Source organism: Panthera onca, chromosome C2 (genome assembly GCF_046562875.1).
Source record: "Panthera onca isolate mPanOnc1 chromosome C2, mPanOnc1 haplotype 2, whole genome shotgun sequence".
NCBI classification, from domain to species: Eukaryota; Metazoa; Chordata; class Mammalia; order Carnivora; family Felidae; genus Panthera; species Panthera onca.
The window spans coordinates 41,819,790-41,846,567 of NC_138347.1; the positions used below are offsets into that span (position 1 = coordinate 41,819,790).

The following is a 26,778-nucleotide window of genomic DNA, read 5'->3' on the forward strand; positions in this document are numbered from 1 at the left end:
TTGGCATCCTTTAGGGGATAATTCATTGGCACCACATTTACATATTCTATGGTTACCAACAGACATTACACATTAAATTTTTCACAATGATATTCTTTAACATTACATGGAGTACTTTCCAAATGGGACTAATACCTATTCTCATCTTAGTGTGACTAAAAAGGCAGTTCCTTTCTCACAAGAGCATGGCATAATTGATATGTACTTTGGTTTCCTTTAGAGTTTGTAATATAATAAATGGGATTAAGAACTGAGCAATGTAGAATTTAACCATGAACTGTAAGCCCACCTTAAGTGTTGTAAGAAGCATTTTTTCCCTTCATGCTCCTAAAAATTAGGCCATACTAGTAATAACACTGAAATATTTTCTGATGAAGACCTTGTTTTAATTTTTTTAAGTAATGATAAAAACACAGTAGTAGTAAGGATTGGGATCCTTTGTTCCTCCAGGGCCAGACCATACAACTTAATGTTTTAATAGTCAATTAGCCATTTAGTCTCCTTTATAGCATCCTCACCGACTGGTTGTCCAGATCTTGAGCCCTACTAAGGAGGAAATGCATTTGTACTTATGTAACCATTTTTCTTTTAACCCAGTTTTCATAAGGTTTTCTTTATGCATTCACTATTATGTGCCCGAAAGTGTACTATGGACATCATTTCATTCTCACTACTACCCTGTGAGTTAGATACAATAATTCCATTTTACATTTGAACAAACAATAACTACAAAGAGCAAGTCTCTTGTCTAATTAGAAAGTGCTAGAGATGGCTTGGAAACTTGGTCTGTTGGTTTCACCTCTGTCTCCAACCGTGAACAAAAATGGGTTTCTAATTTTCATCTTGTCTTCTACTTATTCTTTTATATCTTGATTTTTTTTTAATTTTCCCTAATAATTTGATCATACCAAAGACTCCCTCAAACTTCAACATTTTTCTGGAGATTAATTTTCTGGAGATTAATAACCCTTAACATCTAAAACAAAATGTAAACACTCATAAAGGGCAAGAATCCACGTTACTTATAATCAGTGACTAAAATAGAACCTGGATCATGCTGGATACTTAAGTTACCAATGTCAAGGAATAAAGACACTGATTGATTGATTGATTGATTGAATGAGGAACAGAGCAACATCTTCTTCCTATAGGTCTTTCTTCAGTGTTTGTTCTTTAAATTGAATGCATGAAGTGCAGTTGTGTAATTGCATGTATCGCTCAGAGTGATGGAAAAAAGTCATTATATTTTAGCATGGGCAGAATTATCACCTAACTTCAACACCTACACCTAAGAAAAAAATGAGATAAAAATGACAAACTAAATATTAGGTTTAAATTTACATTCATTGATAGGGTCTTATGTTTTATCAAATGTAAATTGATTTTTTGATTTCCAGTGTTATGTATTATTGAAACTAATTTGTTACATTTTACTAGATGTTACCTATAAATTCATTTACTGAATGATGAGCAATATTAAACCATAATTATTATGGCAGGATTTCTTGAAATATAAAAATGAAATAATCAAATATGAACTATGGTCAGCTGACAAAGAGAATCATAAAACAATCCCCAAGACCAAAATGCAAAAAAAAAAAAAAAAAAAAAAAGTTGCACTGAGGAAAAAAAGACTTTAAAAACCACGGGTATTATCCATTAAATACCTTATTCAAGTCTGATTCTGTAACATTCTAATATGGATTACAACTGCCTATTCTTAGGGTGAAAGTTCTAAATTTGATATATCTCCCTGGTCATATAAGCATGTAAGAGGCTGCCAAATCTGACTATACAGATCCCAGTCATCTCATATAGTGTGAACATAATAGGGTAGCAGACCTAGAATTAGATTTTGAACTCTTTTAGTGGCATATTTAAAACCTCTAAGTCTGGTACCCTATAACATCGGAGAGGAAACAGCAGTCCTTAGAATAAAGTTAATATGTTGCATTTAACATATAAATAAGGCAGTTTTATCACCAGAAGTTATTCATCCACTCCTGTTATTTTCTTTGTTCCCTGAGAATATATGACTATTAAAACAATCCAATTGCAAAGTTTAGAAACATACACACACACACACACACACACACACACACACACACACACACACACCAAGAGTGATGTAGAGCTTATAATTTAATAAACAAACCTGTGTTTTAAGAAAAAAAAACAATTATATCAGTATCTGGATTAAGAATCAGAGGATCAGGGGCACCTGGGTATCTCAGTTGGTTGAGCATCTGACTCTTGGTTTCGAGCCTGACCCGAGCTGAAACCGAGAGTCAGATACTCAACCAACAGTCTGTGCTGACAGCATGGAGCCTGCTTGGGATTCTTTCTCTCCCCCTCCCCTGAATGTGTGTGTGCTCTCTAAACAAACAAACAAACAAACAAACTTTAAAAAAAAGAATCAGGGGTTCAGAGTTTAAGTTTTGACTCAACCCAACTGGTTGTGAGACCGTTGGCGAATCAAACCAGTCACAGGGACTCATTTTCTTCACCTGTAATTTGGAAGAGCAGTTCTACTTCACTATTTCCAGATACTTTAAAGATCAAATAAGACTATGTAGGAATACATTGTTAAGTGAAATAGAGCCATGAAAATCTAAATTACCACTTCTGGTAAGCTTGAGATTTTATCAGTTAATCTTGGCTGTGTAGAAAGAAAAATTCTTGAAACAATTCCCTTTTTTGCTCAATGATAATTTTTTAAACTACTGCTATTAATTATATGCTTGAAACACTAGGTCTGTTATAATGTATCATTTTCAAGTCTTTTAGAGAAAGCCCTTTATTCAATCATTATATTTTCATTTATTTGAATTGAGCCATAAACAATTTTAATGATACGTTTTGAGCCTGATGGTCTTAAACAAGAGAAGGTGAGAGAGTCTCTGATCTTCAAAGTAGCAGAAAGCTGGGGGCACAGTCTCTGCTCAGAACTTGGTACTAACATGTGTTATCAATTTTAGCTGGAGTTCAAAAAGATGGAACTTGTTTTTAGCAAATGTTTGATATTTCTGCCATCACACCATTAGTCAAATGATGTTGATACTCCAAGAAGACCTCCATTGGCCACTATTCACCCAGTGAAATAAAAGGAATTATACTAGATAAGGTTGATATGTTTTTGTATTTGGAGAGGGATTATTTTCTGAAAATTAAAAAAAAAAAAATGCAATTTAACTATAACTTTGCATCATTAAGGAATACAGTGAGCAGAACATTAGGACAATTTCTCATAATTAAAACATTTCTCTGCTGGTATGGGCATCCACCTTCCACCAAAAGCTTAGTCATTTGTTGTTCTTTTCTATCTCCTGCATATATGATAAAAAAAATATCGCTGAAATAAGACATCATTCTGTGGTGACGATGTCAAATTCTTGCTTTGTCCTGTTTGCTTCTCTCTAAGAGTTTTCTTCGGTACTTATCTTAAGGGTACTAACTCCCTGTAGTATTTAAGATAGTCCATATATGTGTTATATTTATTTTATTAATAATTTGTAGAAGTAGTTTGTTAAAACAAACTCTGGTAACCCAAGTTCTCATGCGTTGATGACTAATCTGAGAAAGGAGTCGAGAGCCTCTCTGTCTTAGTGCCCACAGCAACAAAATTAGGAAAATCTGTGCTGAATATATTGGAGAAAAACATAAGACAGGGAATGCTATTTTTACATGCTTAAGAACTTTCTTTATTTTTTCAACATTGCCCATTTATATCTTTTGGTTGTATTGGCCACATTTGAATTACAAAAAAATATGTTGTCTATTTTCCCCATTTAAATAGTATGAACTTATGATATTTTTGAAAGGTTAAATGCAACTTAACAACATTTGTTAGAGCATGACACATGTTCCCAAAGACTGACTTTTAAAGAGCACTAGTTTAAATATACAATAACTCTCCCTAAAGAAGAGCTATAATTATATACTTACTTAATAACTGTCTAATTCCAGTCATACACAAATTCTTGCAGAAAGTGAGAAAAAAAACCACCCTTATTTCATGAGGTTAATGATATCTTGATACCAAAGCATAGAATAATATTTTCAGAGAGGAAAACAACTGTAATTCATGAACAAAAACTCAGTAACACTCGAGTAATTGTAAAGCCATAGCTAACAATGTATCATAAAAGATACTATATAATTCTCAAGTTTAGTTTATTCCAAGAAGGCAAAGTTGGTTTACTATTTAATCATTCTGGAAATTCACAACATTAATAGAAAAGAAAAAGCCAATCTCGATGGATGCAGAAAATAAACACCTTAGTTTAAAAAGTTTCCTTAGCACATCCTACATAGAAAATATGTATGTTTGATAAATGTAAAAACCCCAAAACAAAAACAAACAAGCCTACAAACATCATATTTAGTAGAAAAACATGAAAAACATTTATTTTAAAGTAGAAGTGAGAATGCTACTATTATAACTTTAATTCATTAATATACCTAAGGCCTTAATTTCTGTAGTTAGACAAGAAAATAAATAAAAGGTAGAAAGCCTGAAAAGGGAAATGCTAAGCTGTCCTTATAAAATCAGACTGAGCACATTCAGATTACTATATTTATTAATTATTGTTGTACTTATGCAAATAAGCTTTGTATTCAAAGGGAGAGTAGAAATATTGCTCTTGTCTTTTTTAATTTAAGTACAGTTGATGTACAATGATATATTTGTTTTAAATGTACGGCATATTATTGACCACGTTGCCTATGCTGTACTTTTATCTGTTCCTGTCTTTAAAAGTATTAAATTTTGTTTCAAATTAAGCACAAATAAATTTTAAAAACGTAAAGTCAGCTGAATGTAAAGCATTCAGCATACTGAGATTGATGGAGCATGGTTGTTTAGGAAGACTTGGGAGAAAGTGTTTCTTAGCCTAATTTTTAAGAAAGAGATTGTCCTTTAGACACCCTGAAATGATAGACATGAGAAGATCAATTTTTTTAAATGTTTATTTATTTTTGAGAAAAAGAGAGACAGAGTGCAAGTGGGGGAAGAGGCAGAGAGAGAGGGAGACACAGAATCTGAAGCAGGCTCCAGGCTCTGAGCTGTCAGCACAGAGCCCCACGCGGGGCTAGAACTCACAAACCGTGAGATCATGACCTGAGCCGAAGTCAGTCGCTTAACCAACTGAGCCACCCAGGTGCCCCGAGATTATCAATTTTAACTGGCACTCTGCTAGGTGCTAGTTTTAGAACATAACCAACATGGAGTTGGTTCCTGCCCTCATTAACTCCTAGACTAGTGGATGTAATAGGGGTCATTTTGGAAATGAATAATGTCTTGATTAAAATTGAGTTTGGAAAAGATTACCCTGTAGTTTTATATGATAATGGGAAACCACAGAAAAACACTCTAGGTCATCACAATATCTCTCTCAGTCAGACATAGTACGTGAAAATCTAAGACTGAAACATTTTCTTTCTAATCAAAAGTGATTCTAGTCTTTTTTCCTGGGAATAATGAGGTGTATTTGTCAGTTTTTTTAATTTTTTATTTTTCCTGTGTATGCTTTCTGGCTTCCTCCTTGATTCTAGCTCCATGATACTAACAATGAGTGCAGGCTGCTAAGGTCAAAGTTTTGATTTTATAAACCATACTCCTGTGTTTAGAGTATGTTTAAGTCTTTTGAAAATGAGACATAGAGTATGTGAGATACAATTACCGGTAATAGGAATTAATAGCATTTCTTTTGAAAATGAATTAAATTTCAATAATTATTTTTAATTTTATTTTTTTAAGTAATCTCTACACCCAATGTGGATCTTGAATTTACAACCTCAAGGTCAAGAGTCGCATGCTCTACACACTGAGCCGTCAGGCACTCCAATAATTTTTAATATTTCAATCATTGATAAATACTTTTCATGTTTTAATGAAAACATTTTAATCTAAAGCCAATATTTATTTGATAGTTGAAATAAAAATCTCATGTATGGCTGTATATTTATTACATTTTCCGGCTCTTCTTTTTATAGAAAATGTGATTAGAAAGTTGTGGTTGGAATACATGGTGCTGAACATGGAAATCTTAGTTTTCAAAATCACATTTCTTCTGTCATCAAACAGTGGTTCATGATTAGTAATATATCTGAGCCACTGGGGATAGTTGAGGAAATGAACCAACTGACTGTAACAGACTGATTTGTTTCCTGTAACCCTTTAATTATAAAAGGTCATAATTTTATCTACACTCAAGAATCAATTGAGGAACAAAAGCAAAATTCCTCTGCACAATTTGCTTTGCTCATTTTTATTGGAGTTTCACTTCAGCCAGTTATCCCGCAATAATTTTGGTGAGTTTAGTATGGATACTCAGATGCATTTTAGGATTTCTGAGGGCGGCGAATGATACAAGCTCTTGAAAATACATATGAAAGAGCATGCAAACTTGGATAGAAATACATTGCATCCATGTACGGATGAGCTGATATTTTATGATTTCCAGCTGTATTTAATACATGTTAGAACTAGTTCTCACCACTGTCATGGAGAGTTTCTTTTCCTTTAACCCTATTTATATAATCAAAAGCACAAGTGAAACTAAGGCAGAATAGACACTTAGACACTTAAAAAAAAAGAAAAAAAGAAAAAAAAGTTAAAAATTAAGGCTTTCCAAGGTAGAATATTTGTGATTTTGTTTATTCTTTGTCTGTACGTTTGGGTTTGCTGCATCTTTGAACTTAATGTAAAGCATATTTTCAGACTTGCCCATCTTAACTGATGTGTTTACAAATACCTAAAGTTTAGAGCTAAATACAGCCTGATCTGATTTCTGAATGGTCATGGGGCTTTGGCTTAATTGACTGGTTTGATTTTTCAGCTACTTTTATTTCCCTTGCCAAACATTCCACTAGACATGCTAACAAGAAATGAAATGGTCACAGGGCTGGGAGCCAGAAGGAAACGAGTGATAAGCAAAGGTCTAGGTAGTACAAAAACACAGTAACTGGCCACTGTAATTGACAGTTGGCTGTATGAGGCAAACTATCTATGACTACACTTAATGTATGCATTGAATTTTGCAGGCATATTATTCTTCACAGAATTGTATTAAGGCAAGAACATAGAAAATTATAGTGATTATAGTGATTTATGGAGAACATGCTTATGAAAGATTTCATTCATTCCTTCGTTCATTTATTTGTTTGTTCATCCATTCTTTTAATTTCGGGTCAGTCACTGGGATCAGTCTTCAGGCAGTGGATTTATCAGTTCAAGAGAGATAGAAGTTTCCAAGGAAATGTTGAATCTTCCTTTTTGTCTTGAATATTGTCAAATCCGTGCTTAATTAGAATTTTGAAGAAGCAAGTTCTGGAGGCTTAAGCCTTCGGATAAATGGCTTTTCAGACATTTACCAGATTAACAAGATATATATGATGTGTTACCCAAAATATATAACTAAATCAGTCTCTTAATGGAGGATAGATTGGTATATCAATTGATTGTTACATATATAAAAATTATCTGAAAATTATAGAATTTAAATATATTTTACCTCTCATTAAATTAGACATACAGCTTGGGATGCATTCAAATGCTAAATATAACAAGTATAACCTGCATGATACCAAGCCATAATTCATAACTAGTGTGAGTTAAGAGTTTTTACCTATGAAAAGAGAAAGCAAGCAAAAAACGCTATTTTCTATCACCAGAATAGCAAACTAACTTTCATGATATAGAAGGAACATATGAGGAAAGCTTAAAAGTGTACTCTGTATTAGGGATGCATCGATATTTGTTAAAGAGCAATTTGCTCAAAGTCTTTCAGCAGTGCTCACTCAAGACTTGATTAAGGTTCTCCTGACATGGAAGACAAGTAATTTGCCTTCTTTTTGTAATAGAATGGAATTATATTTAAAACAATATTACAGCAAAAATAAAGGAAGAGAATTATATTGTAGTAACAGTGTAGGCTTTGAAATCAGAGACAGCCATGTTAAGGATTTGCTAGAGAACTAGCTAATTATGTAACCTCAGCTAGTTTCTTAAATCCACTATGCTTTTGGTTGAGGGCATCATAAAATGGGAATAATATACGTTACTAAAGTATAGGATGATGTGAAGATGACGTGATATAATGTATGTATGTAATATATATGTGTATATATGCAATGTTATATAATGCTAACTATGCAAAAAAATTTACTAGTGTTTCCCATATATAAAAAAATATCCATCTTCCATATTTCTTTTTTTTTTTGAAAAGTTCATTTTGCGTTACTTATTTTCCAAGTTGTTATCATAACATATATAGAGTATATTTTCAGCTTTGTTCACATGATATTAAAGTGTAACAATAATGTAAAATGCTAGGCTTCAGAGTTCTCATTTTAATTCAAAATAATCCATAGAATTAACACCCAATGATCGTATTAAATTATTACTCATGGCCTAACATATATTCTATTTGTGAATCTCTATATAAATATACTTAGCACTTTTGTATCTAACACTTTTTCATATTTTAAATGTTTCCCACAGCATAAATTTCCAAAAGTAACAGCATACTCTGTTCAGGTCGCTACTTTTGATTTTATTACTTATTAGTTGTATGACATTGGGTAAGTTAATTACCCTCTATCTCAGTTTTCTCATGTGTAAAATGGAAATGATAATAATAAGTTATTATACATAAAACAATTAAACCAGCAAAGTGCATACAATAAGACCATATAAATACATTTAAATGCTCATTAAAAGGTATAATGGCATTTAAGTCCACATATTTCTAAAATGGTTATTATAAGTTACTGCCAACAATTTTAATTTTATTTTCCGTTTAAACATGGATTTGATAATTTTTAATACATTAATTATACAGATTTTAAAAGTTATAATTATTAGTCTTAATTGTTTTATGAAAATCATATGTAGGATCCATGAAGATGGGGACTTTGATTTACTTGCTCTAACCAGCATAAAAAGGAGCACCTAGTCCATAGTTCTGTAAATATCTGTAGAAAATACAAATGATTGTAGAAATCCTGGCTCTATCTTGGGCTGGAAAGCAGAAACACTTGATTTTGTAGATCAGCTGAGATGCAATTAAAGGGAATAAAAGGGGTATATATTAGGTTCACAAAGAGCCATGCCAAATAAGCCAATTTAGATATCATAGGTTATAGGCCCTTGTTCTGAAAACCAATCTTCTTCCTTTTTTTTTTTTTTAGTTTTATTTTCTATTGAAAAATGTTTCTTTGTTAAAACTGGGAAGATAGTTTACATTTTTTAATTCATCAGGTGTATCATAGTGTATTCTATATATATTCATCGCATGATATTTGTTTGTTATTTATCATATATCCAGGTAAACCAGTTATGATTGTCACAGAATACATGGAGAATGGTTCCTTGGACAGTTTCTTACGTGTAAGTAGAAGATTTTACATATATTCATATATCTCTTATCCCTGTCTATCTATATACACATATGCATAAATGTGGAATGAATGCTAAAGATGTTAGAGGCAACCTCTCATATCTTGCCAGCAATTAGATAACAAAGTTTAAAGTGGAACTGAAATTTGGGGGGTCTAAATAGTAAGAGGAAGACTAAAATTGCATCTTTATCTTGCAGTGTCCAAGGTTAATGGCTTATATTTGTAAAACAAATCTATGCAATCTGCTTCAGCTTTTTGTACTGCCAAGATTCACATTGGCTAAAATAAAAATTAAAAAAAGACTTTTTAGTAAGACACAAATAACACTGATACAAGACAAATATTCTCTTGTCTTCGCTTAAAATAACCTCAGACTGCTATAGGAAGAACATGTCTCGCTCACATAGAGCTTTGGTCTCAGAAAATGAGCAAGTGTTACAATGCCAAAGTAGTCTTAATTCAGAGATACCATTTTGGTATATGTGCTGCTGAAGCAAGCACCAGAGACACATTTTGCTAATAGATGTGCATCCATATCTATTTTTTAAATATTTAAACTTAGAAACTTTATTTTTTAAGTTACTTCAGTAAAAATTTGTTCAAAGAAATGCAAAAAAATTATGGAAAACAAGGCACTGCCAATCACCAGTGACTGCAGGGATTAAAAAAGACATATACTCTGTCCTCAATATGCTTTCAGCACTATAGTAGGGTGCCTGAGTGGCTCAGTCGGTTAAGCGTCTGACTCTTGGTTTTGGCTGAGGTCATGATGTCTCAGTTAGTGAGTTTGATCCCCTCATCAGGCTCTGTGTTGATAGTGCAGAGCCTGCTTGGAATCCTCTCTCATTCTTTCTCTCTCTCTCCCTCCCTCTCTCTCTCTCTCTCTCTGCCCCTCCCCTGCCCATGCTATTTCTCAAAAATAAATAAATAAAACTTAAAAAATGTTTTTAAATAAAATTAAAAAATGAATTCAGCGCTATAGAATAGAGATAGGTAGAGAGAGAGATAGACGATAGATAGATAGATAGATAGATAGATAGATAGATAGATAGAATAGGATGATTCATTATCATAGAAGAGAATTCTAAATTTTCTATAAATGAGAAATTGTATTCCTTATTTTAATATTCACAAGGCAAACAATTTTTTAATGTTTATTTATTTTTGAGAGAGACAGAGAGAAAGAGAGAATGTGTGTGCACATGGGGTAAAAGCGGGGAGGTAGGGAGAGAATCCTAAACGGACTCCACACTGTCAGTACAGTGCCCAATGTGGGGCTCAAACTCACGAATGGTGAGATCATGACCTCAGCCAAACTCAAGAGTTGGCCGTTTAAACTACTGAGCTACCCAGGCACTCCAAGGCAAACACAGTTTTATCAGCAATTATTTTCACAAGCATTTCAAAAACAAATATTCTTCAAATCAGGTCATAGAAACCATTATAATAAATATTCTTTTAAAATGTTATTGTGTATATATAACTAAACATGGAATTTTATAGCTATTTATCTATACATGCACTTATGCACATATTTACATATGTATGTATGTGTATTTGTTTACCTATCTATCATATAAATCATGTATTTCTGTTTTTTTAAGTTTATTTATTCATTTTTGAGAGAGAGAGAGAGAGTGAGCGAGCTGGGGAGGGGCAGAGAGAAAGGTAGACAAAGAATCTCGAAGAGGCTCCATGCTGTCGGTGCAGAGCCCGACCCCACCACCTGTGAGATCATGACCTGAGATGAAATCAAGAGTAGGATGCTTAAGCCCAGTTCCCCTTGTATTTCTACTTTAATCAAAGTAAATTGGAAGTTTTTCTAAATACAGGACTCTGACTTGTGTTTTGTTGTTTTCCATTTTATGAATTATAACTGAAGATTGAGTAGAAAAACAAATACTCAGTAAATATCTTTGACCAATTCTGAAAGAATTATGATGATTTAAAAATTTAACATCTACCTTATTTGAAGCAATTAATAAAATATCTGGAAAATTAGAAGGAAGAATGAACACTCAATCAAACAAATATGTAAAACTAAAATAGCCCCAAGACTCATTTCATTTTGTTGTTCCTGAGGTTAAAATTTCTGAGGAGTTTGTATGTCACATAAAGACCATGAAAGGTATGGTTTTGAACCTGAAGTCAAAGAATATTTAGGGTCCTTCTTGTTATGAACTATTTTGTGATGTAGCTACTATGCTATTTTGTTTTAGCCTTATTTCTGTTTATTCACATAGCTTGTGAGGCTGGGGTGCTTGGAACTAAAATGTATATAATTGGTCTTCTTGCAATTCAGTGTGTGAGATTTTAACCAAGATTTATCTTTAAGAAAGAGCAACACATCTTAATTGTATATTTGAAATACTTCTCAGAAACACGATGCCCAGTTTACGGTCATCCAGCTAGTGGGGATGCTTCGAGGGATAGCATCTGGCATGAAGTACCTCTCAGATATGGGTTATGTTCACCGAGACCTTGCTGCTCGTAACATTTTGATCAACAGTAATTTGGTGTGTAAGGTTTCTGATTTTGGACTTTCACGTGTTCTAGAAGATGACCCAGAAGCTGCTTATACAACACGAGTGAGTAACTTTTTTTTCTTTTCTTTTTTCCTTTTTATCTTTGTTTCCCACCTTGTGCTATATTGATTTGCAAATAAATAGAAATCACCTCTCTCCATGCTGTCAATTATATCTTCCCCCAAAGGAAACATATCCTTTAACATTAAAATACTGTTACTTATTCTGAGAAAATAGATGGCCACTGTTTATAAGGTGGCATACCTCTGTCCAATTAGATACAATTTTAAAGCATTTTAAAATTCATGTTTATATAAGTAACACATGCTCACACTATAAAAATTTCAAAACAAAGCAATAAAAAGGAATAAAGTCATCCATAATTCTGCCACCCATAGAGAACACTTGTAACTTTGTCAGTTAATTCTTCCAGATTTTTTTCTACATACCTATTATACATACCTATGAATGAACATGTAATTAGATTAGGATTATGTATAGGATTATTTATAACATCACTGTATAGCCTTTTTTTCTCTTAGCAGTATATCTCTTGAATGTATTTCATTGTCAGTAAGTTTGATATATTCTACTACTGGTTTACCATTTAAAAAATTAACCCCTAATTATTGAGCAAATTAGTATTATATCTATCTTTTCTTTGTTAATTATTATTATTATTATTACTATTATTATTTTATCATGATAAGTGTACTCTTTAATCCCCATCCCCCTACCCACCTCCCCTCTGGGAAACCATCAATTTGTTCTCTAAGAGTCTGTTTCTTGGTTTGTCTCTCTCTCTCTCTTTTTTTTTTCTTTGCTTGTTTGTTTTGTTCCTTAAATTTCACATATGAGTGAGATCATATGGTATTTATCCTTCTCTGACTGATTTCACTTAACATTATACTCTCTAACTCTATCCCTGTTGGTGCAAATGACAAGCTTTCATTTATTTTATGGCTAAATAATATTCCATTGTGTGTATATATATATATATATATATATATATATATATATATACCATTGTATATATTCCATTGTGTGTATATATATATATGTATATATATATGTACACACACACTGCATCTTTATCCATTCCCTATCTATCTATGGACATTTGGGCTGCTTCCATGGTTTGACTATTATAAATAATGCTGCAATAACTATAGGGGTGCATGTAGCCCTTTGAATTAGTGTTTTGTATTTTTTGGGTTATACACAGTGATGTGATTACTGGATTATAGGGTAGTTCTATTTTTATTTTTTGAGGAAACTCCATACTGTTTTTGCATTCCCACCAGTAGTGCATGAGTGTTCCTTTTTCTCCACATTCTCGCCAACACCTGTTGTTTCTTGTGTTTTTGATTTTAGCCATTCTGACAGGTGTGGGGTGATATCTCATTGTAGTTTTGATTTGCATTTCCCTGTGATGAGTGATGTTGAGCATCTTTCCATGTGTCTGTTGGCCATCTGGATGTGTTTTTTGAAGAAATGTCTGTTCATGTCTTCTGCCCATTTTAATTGGATTATTTGTTATTTTGTGTTAACTTATATAAGTTCGTTATATATTTTGAACACTAAACCCTTATGGGATATGTCCTTTGCAAATATCCTCTCCTATTCAGTAGGTTGACTTTTAGTTTATTTTTTTATTGTTTCCTTCACTGTGAAGATGCTTTTCATTTCGATGAAGTCCCAACAGTTCATTTTTGCTTTTATTTCTCTTGTCTCAGGAGATAGATCTAGGGAAAAAAGTTGCTAATGCCGATGTCAGAAAGATTATGGCCTGTGCTCTCTTCAAGGATTTTTATGGTTGCAGGTCTCACATTTAGGTCTTTAATCCATTTTGAGTTTGTTTTTGTGTATGGTGAAACAAAATTGTCCAGTTTCATTCTTTTGCATGTTGCTGCCCAGTTTTCCCAGCACCATTTGTTGAAGAGACTGTCATTTCCTATTTTATATTCATTCATGACTCCTTTGTCAAAATTTAATTGACCATATGATTGTGGATTATTTCTGGGTTTTCTGTTCTATTCCATTGATCTGTGTGTCTATTTTTATACCAGTACCATACCATTTTTGTGATGCCTCCAAATGTTTTGTTTTGTTTTTTTCAAGATTGCTTTGGCCATTCGGGGTCTTTCGGGTTCCATATAAATTTTAGGATTGTTTGTTCTAGTTCTGTGAAAAGTGTTGTTGGTATTTTGATAGAGATTGCATTAAATGTATAGATTGCTTTGGGTAGTACAGACATTTTAACAGTATTTGTTCTTCCAGCCCATGAGCATGGAATGTCTTTCTGTTTCTTTGCATTATCTTGAATTTCTTTCATCAGTGTTTTATAGTTTTCAGAGGACAGGTCTTTCCCCTCTCTGGTTAAGTTTATTTTCCTACATATTTTATGGGTTTTGGTGTTATTGTAAAGAGGATTGTTTTCTTAATTTCTCTTTCTGCTGTTTCATTACTGGTGCATAGGAATACAACAGATTTCTGTTACTGATTTTGCATCCTGTGACTTTCCTGAATTCAGATACCAGTTCTAGTAGTTATTTGTGAAGTATCTAGGGTTTTCGATATATAGTATCATGTCATCTGCAAATAGTGAGAGTTTTACTTCTTCCTTATTTAGATTCCTTTTATTTCTTTATTGTGTCTAATTGCCGTGACTAGAACTACCAGTACTATGTTGAATAAAAGTGGTGAGAGTGGATATCCTTGTCTTCTTCCTGACCTTAAGGGAATAGCTCTCAGTTTTTCAACATTGAATATGATGCTCCCTGTGGGTTTTTCATATATGGCCTTTATTATGTTGAGGTATGTTCTCTCTAGACCTACTTTGCAGAGGGTTTTTATCATGAGTGGATTTTGTACTTTATCAAAGGCTAGCCTTTCAATATTTCATACAAATGTATAACTGATCCATCTGTATTCATAATCGTATGAGTCTGGTAATTTTCCTATGATATATTCCTAAAAGTGGATTTTCTGTGTCAAAATTTTGTGCCTGTTTTAAAAGCATACTTAACTATATCCTGATAAAACTATATATTATCATTTTTGGTATTTATTAATTTTGAAAAAATTATACCTAATTGTTTTAATTTGTATTTAACTTGATTCAAATGCATCTGATTATTTTTTCATATATTTATTGACAGATTTCTTTGAAAAGACATTCCTTTATAGAGTTTTTTTCATGACAGACAATTTTAGAAAATAAAGATATAATGATCACTAATGATATTACCAGAGGTAACCAATTTTAACATTTTATTTTTTTCCTTTCAAAATATTTTCTACACATTTTCATATGTAAATAATTACCAATTATGTATATAGTTACAAAAATGGGATCATATTATATATATACTTATATATAAAATGATTTCCACTTGTCAACCCAGTATTTTCTTTATACACACACTCAATGTTGTTATGTAATCTGCCTGTTTTAACTTAAAATATAAAATGTGGATTTTTCTAGATGATTAATTTTTTATAATATCATTAAATAATATATTGTACTCCATTTTAATCATGTACATTATTTATTTATCCAATGCACTATTAATTGAGCAGCGTTCCAAAGTTATTGCTTTTCTTAATACTTTTAATACTTTAACTTAATAGTTATTGCTATTCTTAATACTTTGATGTAATCCTGATAAATGGTTCATGTCTGGTCATGATGATTTCCTCAGGATAAAATTTCGGAATTACAATTGTCGAGTCAAAATGTGTACAAATATGTGTGGATTTTCATGTATGAATTGCACAATTGTTTTCCAAATAGTTTGTTATGGAATTTCACTCCTGGCAGCAACATATAAAGAAGGCTGTTTCCCTGTACTCTCACCAGCCAAGAAAATGGGCAATTTTTAAAAAGTCAACTTCTGTTATTTTCTTCCGGTTTCTAATCATTACTAATTTTAAAAAAAAGAAACTCATGCGTTTCTGAAATCATCAATTTTAATGATTCCATTATCAACCACCAAGTGTGTCACATGGCATCTATCTCACATTCTGAGAAAGAGCCTGATTTGACAGACTGAGTTTCACCTACAAAGTGATAAAGCCACAGTGGGAGAACCAGAAATTCAGAAGCACGGTGTCCCAGAGATACTCCTCGATGAGTTGATATAAGAGTTGAAACTCCCCCGATGGCTTTCTCCACTCCACTTTTGTTAGCATTTCCCATTTTCAACTACACTCTAGCGGATTCACTCTGTTCATACATCTAAGTATTTGTTAAAATGTGTCCTGCACAAAAATGTTGCTGTTCTTAGGCATACAGTTCACTAGGTTAAAAGCAAGAGAAATAAAATAAAATCGTATATCTAGCAGCTAAAGTAAATTTATGACAGTGACTCTGAAAACAAAGTTCTGAAAAAAGAAAAAAATTACAAAACATGGGTAAATATGCATCAGCACTATCAAGTGCTTTTTTTAGTTTTCCTTTGTTCCTTCTCTGATTTCAAGAAAAATTAGTCAGCCAGCATTCTACAACAAAGCATCATTTTTATGACAATAAATTATGATTATAAGTTCTCAGGAGACAGCATATGCAAATATGATAATATATTTATAATTTTGAGGATTTTTTTTTATTCTACTCACTGCTACTAAAGATATCCTTCGTAACCTTCTGCTACTATATGAGCTTTTAATACATTCCGTGGAAGGTATCGTTCTTGCTGGTATTGTCCTTGTTGTTACAACAATCACCCGATACAAGAAATATTTCCGGTTTTAGTAAAAATATTTGATTAAAAAGCCTTTATTTGAAATATTAGATTTCTGGTCATTCAGTCAGGTTTTAATCTCAGTGCCATATCCCATTTTTAAACTGGAACATTCTTGTTTTCAGTATTAGTCATGATTTCTAGGACACTCTAAGGAATGATTGTTCTTGTAGGAACTGGGAAGATTCATCCAAATCTGGATCATCTGCTGTCTGGAGAATATATTGGGTTAACTTTCAGAGCTTCATTTGTACTGATTGTTACTTTGTCAGGTCCAAGGGGTACAGAAGATCATTTATTGACACTAGTAGGAAAAAAAGGTATTACTGTGTCAAAATTCTTCCTTATCATTTGTGAAATAAAAGTGCAAAAGGACCTTTGCATTTTTTATTCTCAGAAGATTCTTAAAAATCAACTAAATGGGCTCATTAACTACCAATAAATAGCTGTTTAGAATTTGATATTCATTTAATTTATTTAATATTCATCCTTATATTTTCCCAGAACTCAAAATATCTATGATGGTCCTGACTTCTTCTGAGAAAGCTATAATTTGCATCTACTCTTCTAGAATAATTTAGAAATCTTTAATTTAATCTCTTGTAATAATCCTTGTTTGGTACAATGATTTTATAATTTACCCCCAAATATGAGGTATGGTTTAAAGTAATAGGACTACTATTTTGTTTTTTAAACAAACACTGAAACAATTAAATAAGTGTTGCCATACTCATTCTTGGGAATTTGTATTACTGTGGGAACACTGCTATTACACAAAACGTTTTGGGAATTCCTCCTTTGAAATTATCTTTAAAATTAGATTGTGAACAACAGCATCATTCCAAATTGTTGAAGCATGTAGTATTTGAGGAAACATACTTGCCTGAGATAAAAATCTCTGGTCTCAATAAGCTTAGAGTTAGTAAATAAGAAAAGCAGCACATCGTTGTATAATAAAGTCTGGTTCTTTTTTTAACCAAAAACAGTATTTTTCAGCGTAGACATCCACTTTCTTTATTTGATTAAGCATCCCGTGATTATGGTTCCTTCAGAAAAACAAGCTCATCATTGAAAACAGTGTGTTAAGGCGTTCTTTTTGGATAAACACATTCTGGTGAATCTGGTTTAAAAAGGCAGTCACATTACTTTAGTCACACGTAACACATTTCATCTAGTGTCGCTTGGATTCAAAAATTAGTATTCAGTGCCTCAGTGCACGAAGCCTTTTCCCAGATTGCTCTTCTAAAAGTTACTGCCTTTAGGTAGAGGGTAATTGCACTGGCATTTGATTCAGTGCCACTGAATGAATATAAGATGTCTGCTGCTCTCATTTTAAAAGCATCTTTGTGGTCCACAGGCAAAGTAGAAGAGTGGAACAGAATTTATGTCCACTAATTATGCCTTTATTTTTTTTTTAACTGGAGGGAACCACCTAGGAGTTGAGGAAATGCTTAGCCTTAAAACTTGAAACAATTTATCACACATTTTCCCATGCTGCTTCTGATACTATCTTAAGTCTATCACAAGTTTTCCTTCCTTCTGTCCCAACAGAATTCCTTGGGAGGAGAGGGTCAGATAAGATGATAATACACACTTTTTTTTTTATGTCTTCCCTTTTTATAAGGGTATTGAGTAGGAAAGCAGAAGTTTTTTCAATGCTCACTTATGGTTATTTCTCCTCATTTCTCACTACTAAGTTATGCAAAAACTCCAAACATTAACAATCTCTGTCATACAACATTATTATGCATTTTGTAACCTTTGTAAAATTCCACCATACACATGAGATTTGAGAGTGAAAAAGGTATAGCATTTTAGTGTTATTATGAAAATAGTTCAGTCTTGCAGACCCTTTGAAAAGCTCTTGGGGGGCACCTAGAAATGCTTGGATGACGCTTCGAGAACCACGTTATAGATACTATGTCAGGAAAAAACACTCTAAAAACTAAATGTCTTAGTATTTATTAAATGATATAACACCTTGGCATATTGTATTATATGATATTATAGCATGTTTTGAAGAAAGGCCTTGAAAGCATAAAAGCAGCTGCATACCAAGGGTTGCAAATCATCTTGAAAGGCCTTGTATTTCATTTGGGATGGAGCATTTAGCTCTGCAGATTTATACTGTTAGAGAGTTTTTGTTGTTGAGAAAAACACAAGAAATGAATTCCCTCTCTTTGGTTTCCCATCATATGAATTCAAAGCACAATTATGGCACATTTCCTATATTTTTTTGCACTGAATTACCAGCTTACTTTATTTCATTTTAACAGAACCATGGAATTATGGGTGAGAACTGTTTACCACTAAATAATTTTCTAGTCTTTTTCCTTATGAAATTTCATTTTGAATGGTTACCATTTTTTATGTGCATGCACGCATCTGTGTATATGAATATTCCTGTATTCATATGTTCAAATAGATGGGGTCCAAAATTCTGCCATAATGGTGCTCAATTTGCTGTTTAACAGGATCAAGTTAGAGAAATTATAGGCTTTTATCTAATTTATATGGTATATTATATAAAGTGAATTCCAATTCTTGAGCCCCCAATTTCATTTTAAGGATATAATTACCTAAACAGATTTGAGAAATTTGAGAAAGCCAGATGATTTGGTTTTGGTTATAACCTTTATTTTTCATTTTTTTTCTTTTTATTTCTGTCCTGAAAATGCATGCTGAGTCCTAAGCAGTTAGATTTTTATATTGGATAATAAGCTTCTGCCTTTTGTTACATTGCCCTATAGCCCATTAGCAACTATTTAATTTTTGGAAGATAAAACCAAATAAAAAGTTGTCACAGGCATTGTGTGTTAAGCAATAAAAGAAAGAAATCTTATTTTACATAATAACTTATTTGATTTTTTTCCTGTGTAATTTTGCCTACTTGATATCCAATGTATTCTGTGATAGCTTTATTTTACCTAATTTCATTTGTAAGATAAGAATTTTTTTTTAAGTGACTAATGCAAATAGTTAAAAGCTAAGTAGTTAAATGCTCCTGTTCAGGATACCTCCATTCTAAGGACATAAATAATAGAAAATATGAACCTTGATTCTGTAGTCAAGGACTAAAAACTATGCATACCAAAAACCAGTGTGATGCAGAAAGAAAATTATATTCTTTTGATAAGTAATATATGTCATATGTCATTCAGCTAAGAATGAAAAAAATACATAAATATCTAATCAGTGGCCTTCATATAGTAATGTGTCTTAAGCTTTGAACCAAAATAAATAATGTCAGTCATGACTTTATTCCCTACTCTCTGAGAATCAGTATGAACATGCCTCGTGTAGCTTCACAAAATAAAGCCACATATTCAAAAATCAGGAAAGGCTAGAAAATTTAGTAATCTCAATTGTCAATGTTGTATCAAAATTTAATGAGAGATCTGGTACTTTCTAGTCACCCAATTCAGAGACTTAGATACCACAAATATTTTAACACATGAAAACAATTTATCTAGATTTATGTGGAGAAAAATCATAGCTATAATTTTGGAGTGGAACATAGTAGTGAGAAGGTTGTATGTAATATATTACACACCATCTCTAGCAGTAACAATTTTCTCTAAAATGCATCATTCATTCATTCATTCATTCATTCCATATTTGAGTGCCTACCATATACCAGATACTGTTCTAGGGCAAAAGGACCCAGCAGTAAATAAAACAAAGCTATGACCTCATGAGTTTACATTCTAGTGTGGGAATTCAGGTAATAAACAAACAAGTAAAGTTACAGCAAGGCATAGTAGTAAAATAGAGAATGTGGGTAGTGGCCGAGTGTGTTATTTTAGTTAGAAAGATCAAAAAAACAAAAACAACAACAACAACAACAACAACAACAACAAAAACCAACAGCAAAAAAAGAAAGATCAAGAGAGTTTCTCTGAGAAAATGACATTAGAGCAGTGAATTGGAGAGAGTGAAGGAACAAATAATATAAATATCAAGGTTAATTAACCAGATTTACTTTGTTTTAACTATGTTTTCAATTTAATAAATTAATTTTAATCATTGTTCTAAGCCCAACAGGCTCACTTTGCAAGAAGACAAATTAAGTAGTCAGATTAATGATTTAACTCAGACTAAACATCAGGCTAATAGTGACTGGTCTAGTTTGTAATGTTGGTGAGCCCTGGAAGCTTAGTAAAACTCACTTTCTGAAATTATTTCCAGCTCACTGTGAATATTCCACATTTTAAAATATGTGATGACACATTGCCTGAAGCTTTTCCCAGGTTCCCCAAAGCCATTGACCAGCCCCAGATTCCTTTGGCATTGGAAAATACAACGGTCTTTTTTTTTCTTTTCTTTTTCTTTTCTTTTTTTTTCTTCTTTTTTTGGGGGGGGGGGTGGGGGGACAGGAAGTACAGCAGTCTTGATGTCCTAAGTCAGTCTTACTTCTTGATGTCTGGAATGACTAATAATTTGACTCATTTCTGCCCTATCACCCCTTTTCAATGATAATTCTATATGTCAGGGTTAAAATACACTCCTGTGATTTTGTTTTTCTTTTTCATTTGCTGACCACTGCTCTGGAATCCCCCTATATTTCAGGCAGGTATTTACTAAACATAGACCTTTAAGGGAATCATTGCCTTGATGTATAGTCAGAATTGTCTTTTGGATATTATGAGGTTCTCTGGATATTATGAGGTTCTCAACCTATCATTTCATCTTTCCTTATTTTTCAATCATCAGTATTAAACTTACTCAAGTTTTGCACTTTTTTGGTTAATTACTAGAATGAATCTAATATTTCTATTATTTTTATTGCAATTATATAATATTCTTGTACACTGAATAGATCTTTCTGACTTATTTACTTATAGCATTGCCTCTTTGGAAAATTGTATTCCGAGTGCTAAAAACACACACTCTTAAATGAATTTCTTTAAACAAAATTAGGGTTGAGTATGTATAAACCACAAAGTTTAGCATTTAAAACCTCAGTGAACTCTGAAACATTTTTAACCTTATCCATAAATTTTGGCATTGTTTTTGTTGAAGACAGACATTATATATCAGAGGAACTAATTTGAAAATAACAGAAAAATTACTTATTTGTATTGCATTACCTGGGTAGCCATAGAGTAACTTTGATTTCAAGGTGAAGATTTTCCTATTTTTTAAGAAGTTCTTAAACATTTCACATAATGTTGAAACATTTCAAAAGTTCAAGGGATAGGCTTTGCTACCTAAGAGATCATCTGTCTCTGATCTCTTGTGGCAATCAACATCTGCTGAAACAATTCTCTCAATGGCTTTTAGATTTGAACTACTGGGGATTAGAACAGATGCTTCCCCTGGGAGTCTTCCCGTCTTGCCCTTCACCTTGTTGTCTAGTGTTGTCTACAGTGAGTGAAGTTTAGGCCCTGACAATACATAGATGCTAAATCCTAGAGTCAAATGATTTATCTCTATGGTTCCACTTTTAACCTGAGAAGCCAATATTTGCCTCCAGGTTAAACACTCAATTACTTAGGGTTTACTAAGATAAACTCTCCAAAGTCCTTTGTCACTCTAAGTATGACCTGACAGAGCTCACCAGCAGGCAATGTGAACTGTGGATCCGCAAAGCATTTACTAAATCAGCAGGGAGAGATTTGTGTATATAATTAAAGAAAAATTGGGGCAGATATGAGATATTATGCCTTAATGTCCAGAGAGTTCAGCCATTATACTCCTTTTCTTAGAAATCAAGACTTGAAGCCCCCTAACCCATAGTGAAAGAGCTGACTTTAGTTGAGCGCCTGAAAAATTCAGGCTCTTAGCCAAATGTCTCATTTGAACTGTCTAAATTCATTAAGCTTAGAGAACTGAATTGCAGGATCTTTTGAGAATAGGTTTACTCTAACTGCTATTTCTGGACAAAGTGAACAAGGTTTTGGACTCCTTCAACTAATCCTGGATTTGAGTGTAGCAATTATGTAATTCCTCTTTCCAGAAAATTCCTAGTGTCTTCACTTGCACCATTTTATTCTTCTCTTTTAAATTTTCTGTAAGAATTCTATATAATTCAATCCAGATATGACACCCAATAGGTATGTAGTAGCCAAAGCTTAGGATCATCTTTAAGAGTCCAAAATAATTAACATTGAAAATGTCAGCATCCTTGATACACATGTAGGTTTAAGACAGAAATTTGAAAGTTGAAGGAGTAGACCTAAGAAAGTTGTTCATAGGTCAGCACAGCTGTTAGAGATATCCCCCACGATCCTATGACAAGATATGAATGACAAGATAGCTGAACAGAGAAGTTAAGAAACTTGGCTAAAATTAAACAGTATGCTAAAATTAAGCTGGAAACTAAGACTCTTGATTTCTGCTCAACTTAAAAATGCAAATGGAACAATGACTATAAATTCCCCTGCACCACCAGTTACTGAGTTATACAGGATGAGACATCACACTGGGAGAAACTGGCCCTAGGTGTGTTCTTCTAAATATGGGAAACAAGCATTAACTTCTAATTCTTTTATAGAGTTCCCTCTGCAATTGAGGCTTTAGACACACTCCACATACTGTGATTCTGAGCTTGCCCCAGGCAATTGCAGGCCTTTCTCAAATATATAAAAATCTGGGAAGCTTACATGTAGACATAGAGAGCACCTTAAGTGAATGTGGTCATTTTAGAATGTATTTATATATTGTAAAAGAACACATCGTCATAAATTATCTTTATGGTAACAAGCTGTGCTTTACAGTACTCTGAATGCCCAGTAGCATTTTACCAACCAAACTTGAAATTGTCAACTGATTTCAGAGTTTTAGCTCATTAAGGACAGTTGTACTGGAATAGTTTTACTGTGGCAGGAAAGAAGTATGGCAAAGAGGACTTTTTGTCTCACTGAATCCATATTTTTGGATAGCCCGCTGCAGGATGTGTTTGGCAGTTATTCGAAATGCATCTAAAATTTCAAAATACACCCCAACATATGTAATGGAGAAAGCAATTTCTGGACCTGAAAAAGAAAAAAAAAAATGTCAAACAATATGAGCTTGAATTGGTTGAGGTGGGGAGTAGGTGGGTGTGGAGAGGAACTTTTGTGATCAGTCAAGAGAAAAAGTATGAATAAACTCTACAGTGGGCGACTTGTAAAAAATTTAGTCAATTCTTATAGATTAATTTTATTTTATTTTGATAGTCTCAGATCTACAGATATTTAACTTGAAGGCAGACAGCCTTATCGGGAAGTTAGACTGTATTAAAATGTATGGGTTCTTCTTTCATCCATGTTTCAGAACCGAATTGGGCCCTCAAGGACTGGCATCCAGTGTCTATGTCAATGACATTTATGCTTTTGTAGCCACAGATAGTGTTTGCTCTTGAAGTAAAAACTTATTTTTTACTAAACTCTTTGGTCATATATACCTCCATTTAATAAAGAAAAGTTTCACTATCAATAGGAAGTTATCCTATTTTTGAGTAAAAGAATGGAAGAAAGGTAAAAAGAAAGGAGAAAATAAAATAACAAAAATATTAAAAACATAAAAATAATTAAAAACAGAGGGAAGTATCTCAAAGAGATACTGTTATATTTACCAAAACCCAAGTATAAGAAGATTAGCTCTGTTGAACTTGACCCTTACTTGACAAGAACATAAATAAAAATATCCATGGAAAGTACAGGAATGGTGTTAAAAAAAAGAAAAAGATAATTCTATTTAGTCTATATAAAATCCCAGATAAATCCTGGACCTCATCTGAATGATTTTCCCTTGCTAATTAAAGCTTGTCACATACCATCTAAACCAGTAGTTTTCAAGTGAGGATAATTTTCCTCCTAGGGGATATTTGGCATTGTCTTGAGGCATTTTTGGCTGTCACAATTGGAGGGATGCTAATGTTATCTAGTGGGTAAAGGCCAGGGATGCTACTAAACATCTTTCAATGCACAAGACAGCCCCCACAACAAATAATTTGGTCTAAAGTATCAGTAGTGCTACTGTAGAGAGAGCTTGTTGTGAAATTACCTAACATGTGTAAAGAATGTGTAAAAAATGGGAACGAAGATCAAATATCCCTCCCAAGTACTTGATAATCTCTCCTATCCATACTGGACTGCAAGTTGCATGGGGCAATGTAGAATACATTGCCATTTGTGAAAAAAAATATGCAATATGCAACAGACTGGCCATCTGCCACAAGGCCTAGAATGTTGAACTTTGAGATATCACAAACAGAATACAATGAATGGTATGACTTTTATTCCTGTTAAAATGTTATTCTCATTTGCTGTCGATCTAACACTTGAAATTTTCTTTTCTCCCAGTGCTCTAAATGTTAGACATGGCCATTTTATTTTTGATTTTTTAATTTTGTTTTGCTAAGATGTCTTTGGAGTAAACTCACAAATAGACATACTCACCTCGCAGTTAAATAGGTCATTTACTTTCAGTCAGCGTATGAGTCTCAGCCATGCATTAATTTTTATGTTTAAAAATTGTATTTACTCATCCTACAAAGGAATAGTGTAATATTCATATTAAGAAACAATAATGGTTATTAAGTTATCAGTGATAAATTTAGGTTTTAGGCTGGTAGAGTACCCGCAATACTAATATTGAAACAGTTGGTAGAAGATGCATATTATCTATGGAGCCAAATGAAAATCTTTAAGGCATTCTTCAGACTCTAAAATTTTTAATCCATGCAATACCCTGGGAGATATTTTCATAATTTTGTAGATACTGTAAAAACTTGTTCAGTAATTATTATATTTACTATTATTATGGAAATAACAGCATTGTTAAATAGCATGCTTGGAAGGAAGACATAAATAAATAGTATGATTTTTTAAAGCTATGATTATGCTATTCACAGGTTCATTCTTAGTATTTATACATTTTCTGAAAAACTAGGCTCAATGTATTATTTTCTAAAAATAGGCTGTAAATGCTCAAAATCATTAAATATCTTCAGTAAAATCTACCACTCTAAGCCCATAACATAGTCCTCTCTCTCAACAAATACACACACACCTCCAGGAAACAAGGTTGTAAACAGGAGAGCTTGAAAGTCGGACTCCTGTTTTAAACTACGGGAATGCAGAGATAAAGGAAGCAAGCCTATAACTCCTCTGAACATCCCAGTCTACACGAGATAATTAAAAGGTAGAAGGATCACAGAACATGGAGTGACCAACTTGGCCTGGAACATTTCCAAATATTCCACCAATGAGTTTACATTTGACCAGGATGTTCAACTAAGTTTACTAGGTGCAGAAGGCAGACAGGGAAAAAAGCTTCCCAAGAAAAAACAGAATGGCACGTATTTAGGAGAAAGGTAATTCAATTCAAGTCAGTGAGCACTTGATGAATGCCTACCCGGCACATTTGCCAAGATAATGTCTAAGCAAGACCATTGCTCTCTGCAGTGAGTACAGGCTCATGGGGCTCATGCTCATTATCTTCAGCTTTATGATCTATTTAGCTTTTCATAGGCAAAGGATTTCAAATTATAGTTTGGGTACAAGAATTTTATGTATGGCAACATATAGGACAAAGCTACTACTTGTACGAAAAACTTGTACATCCTGTAAGGCTCAATCCATATGTGACCTCCTCAGTCTCTCTAGTGAGCATCTCAGGCCCTTGTTCTGCATCACAGCTGTCTCTGCTACTGTTCCTAACTCACTGCGAGGTCCATGACCGGCGTGGTCAGCATCACCTGGAGCTTTTTAGACACGCAGACCATGGCTACACTCTGCAACTACTGAATCAGAATTTCCATGGGCACAAGCTCCAGATGATTCATATACATAGTAAAGTTGGAAAACAAAGTACTAGATACTTATTTCTCTCTGCATTTCGTTATTCAAAACAACTAATTATCATTCCTATTTGCCTGATATTTTCCCAACAGAAGGGCTAGTGTGTTATTTATTTTTGTCTCACCCGGAGTGACTAGCATAATACTTCCCATATGGTTGCTACTCAACACATTTTTATTAAACGTATTTATTAAACTGAGAGCAAATTCCATGGGAGTCATACCTTCATACCTCCCATAACTCAGAGAAGCAATATTCTCCTCCAGACTATAAGTTCTGGGAATGTAGTCATTATATCTATCTAGTTCATATGGTGTC

The 26,778-nt window shown here is 33.1% G+C and overlaps 1 protein-coding gene across 3 annotated transcripts in view; it reads left to right on the forward strand.

The window, feature by feature from the left end:
• The window catches only part of EPHA3 (EPH receptor A3), a 360,076-nt gene that overhangs the window by 305,797 nt on the left and 27,501 nt on the right, over positions 1-26,778 (forward strand). For all 3 annotated transcript variants that reach the window (XM_060640217.3, XM_060640218.3, XM_060640219.3), the window contains exons 12-13: positions 9,330-9,391; positions 11,781-11,990. In XM_060640217.3, the coding sequence (XP_060496200.1) occupies positions 9,330-9,391; positions 11,781-11,990 (272 nt within the window). The remainder of the gene's footprint in view (positions 1-9,329; positions 9,392-11,780; positions 11,991-26,778) is intronic.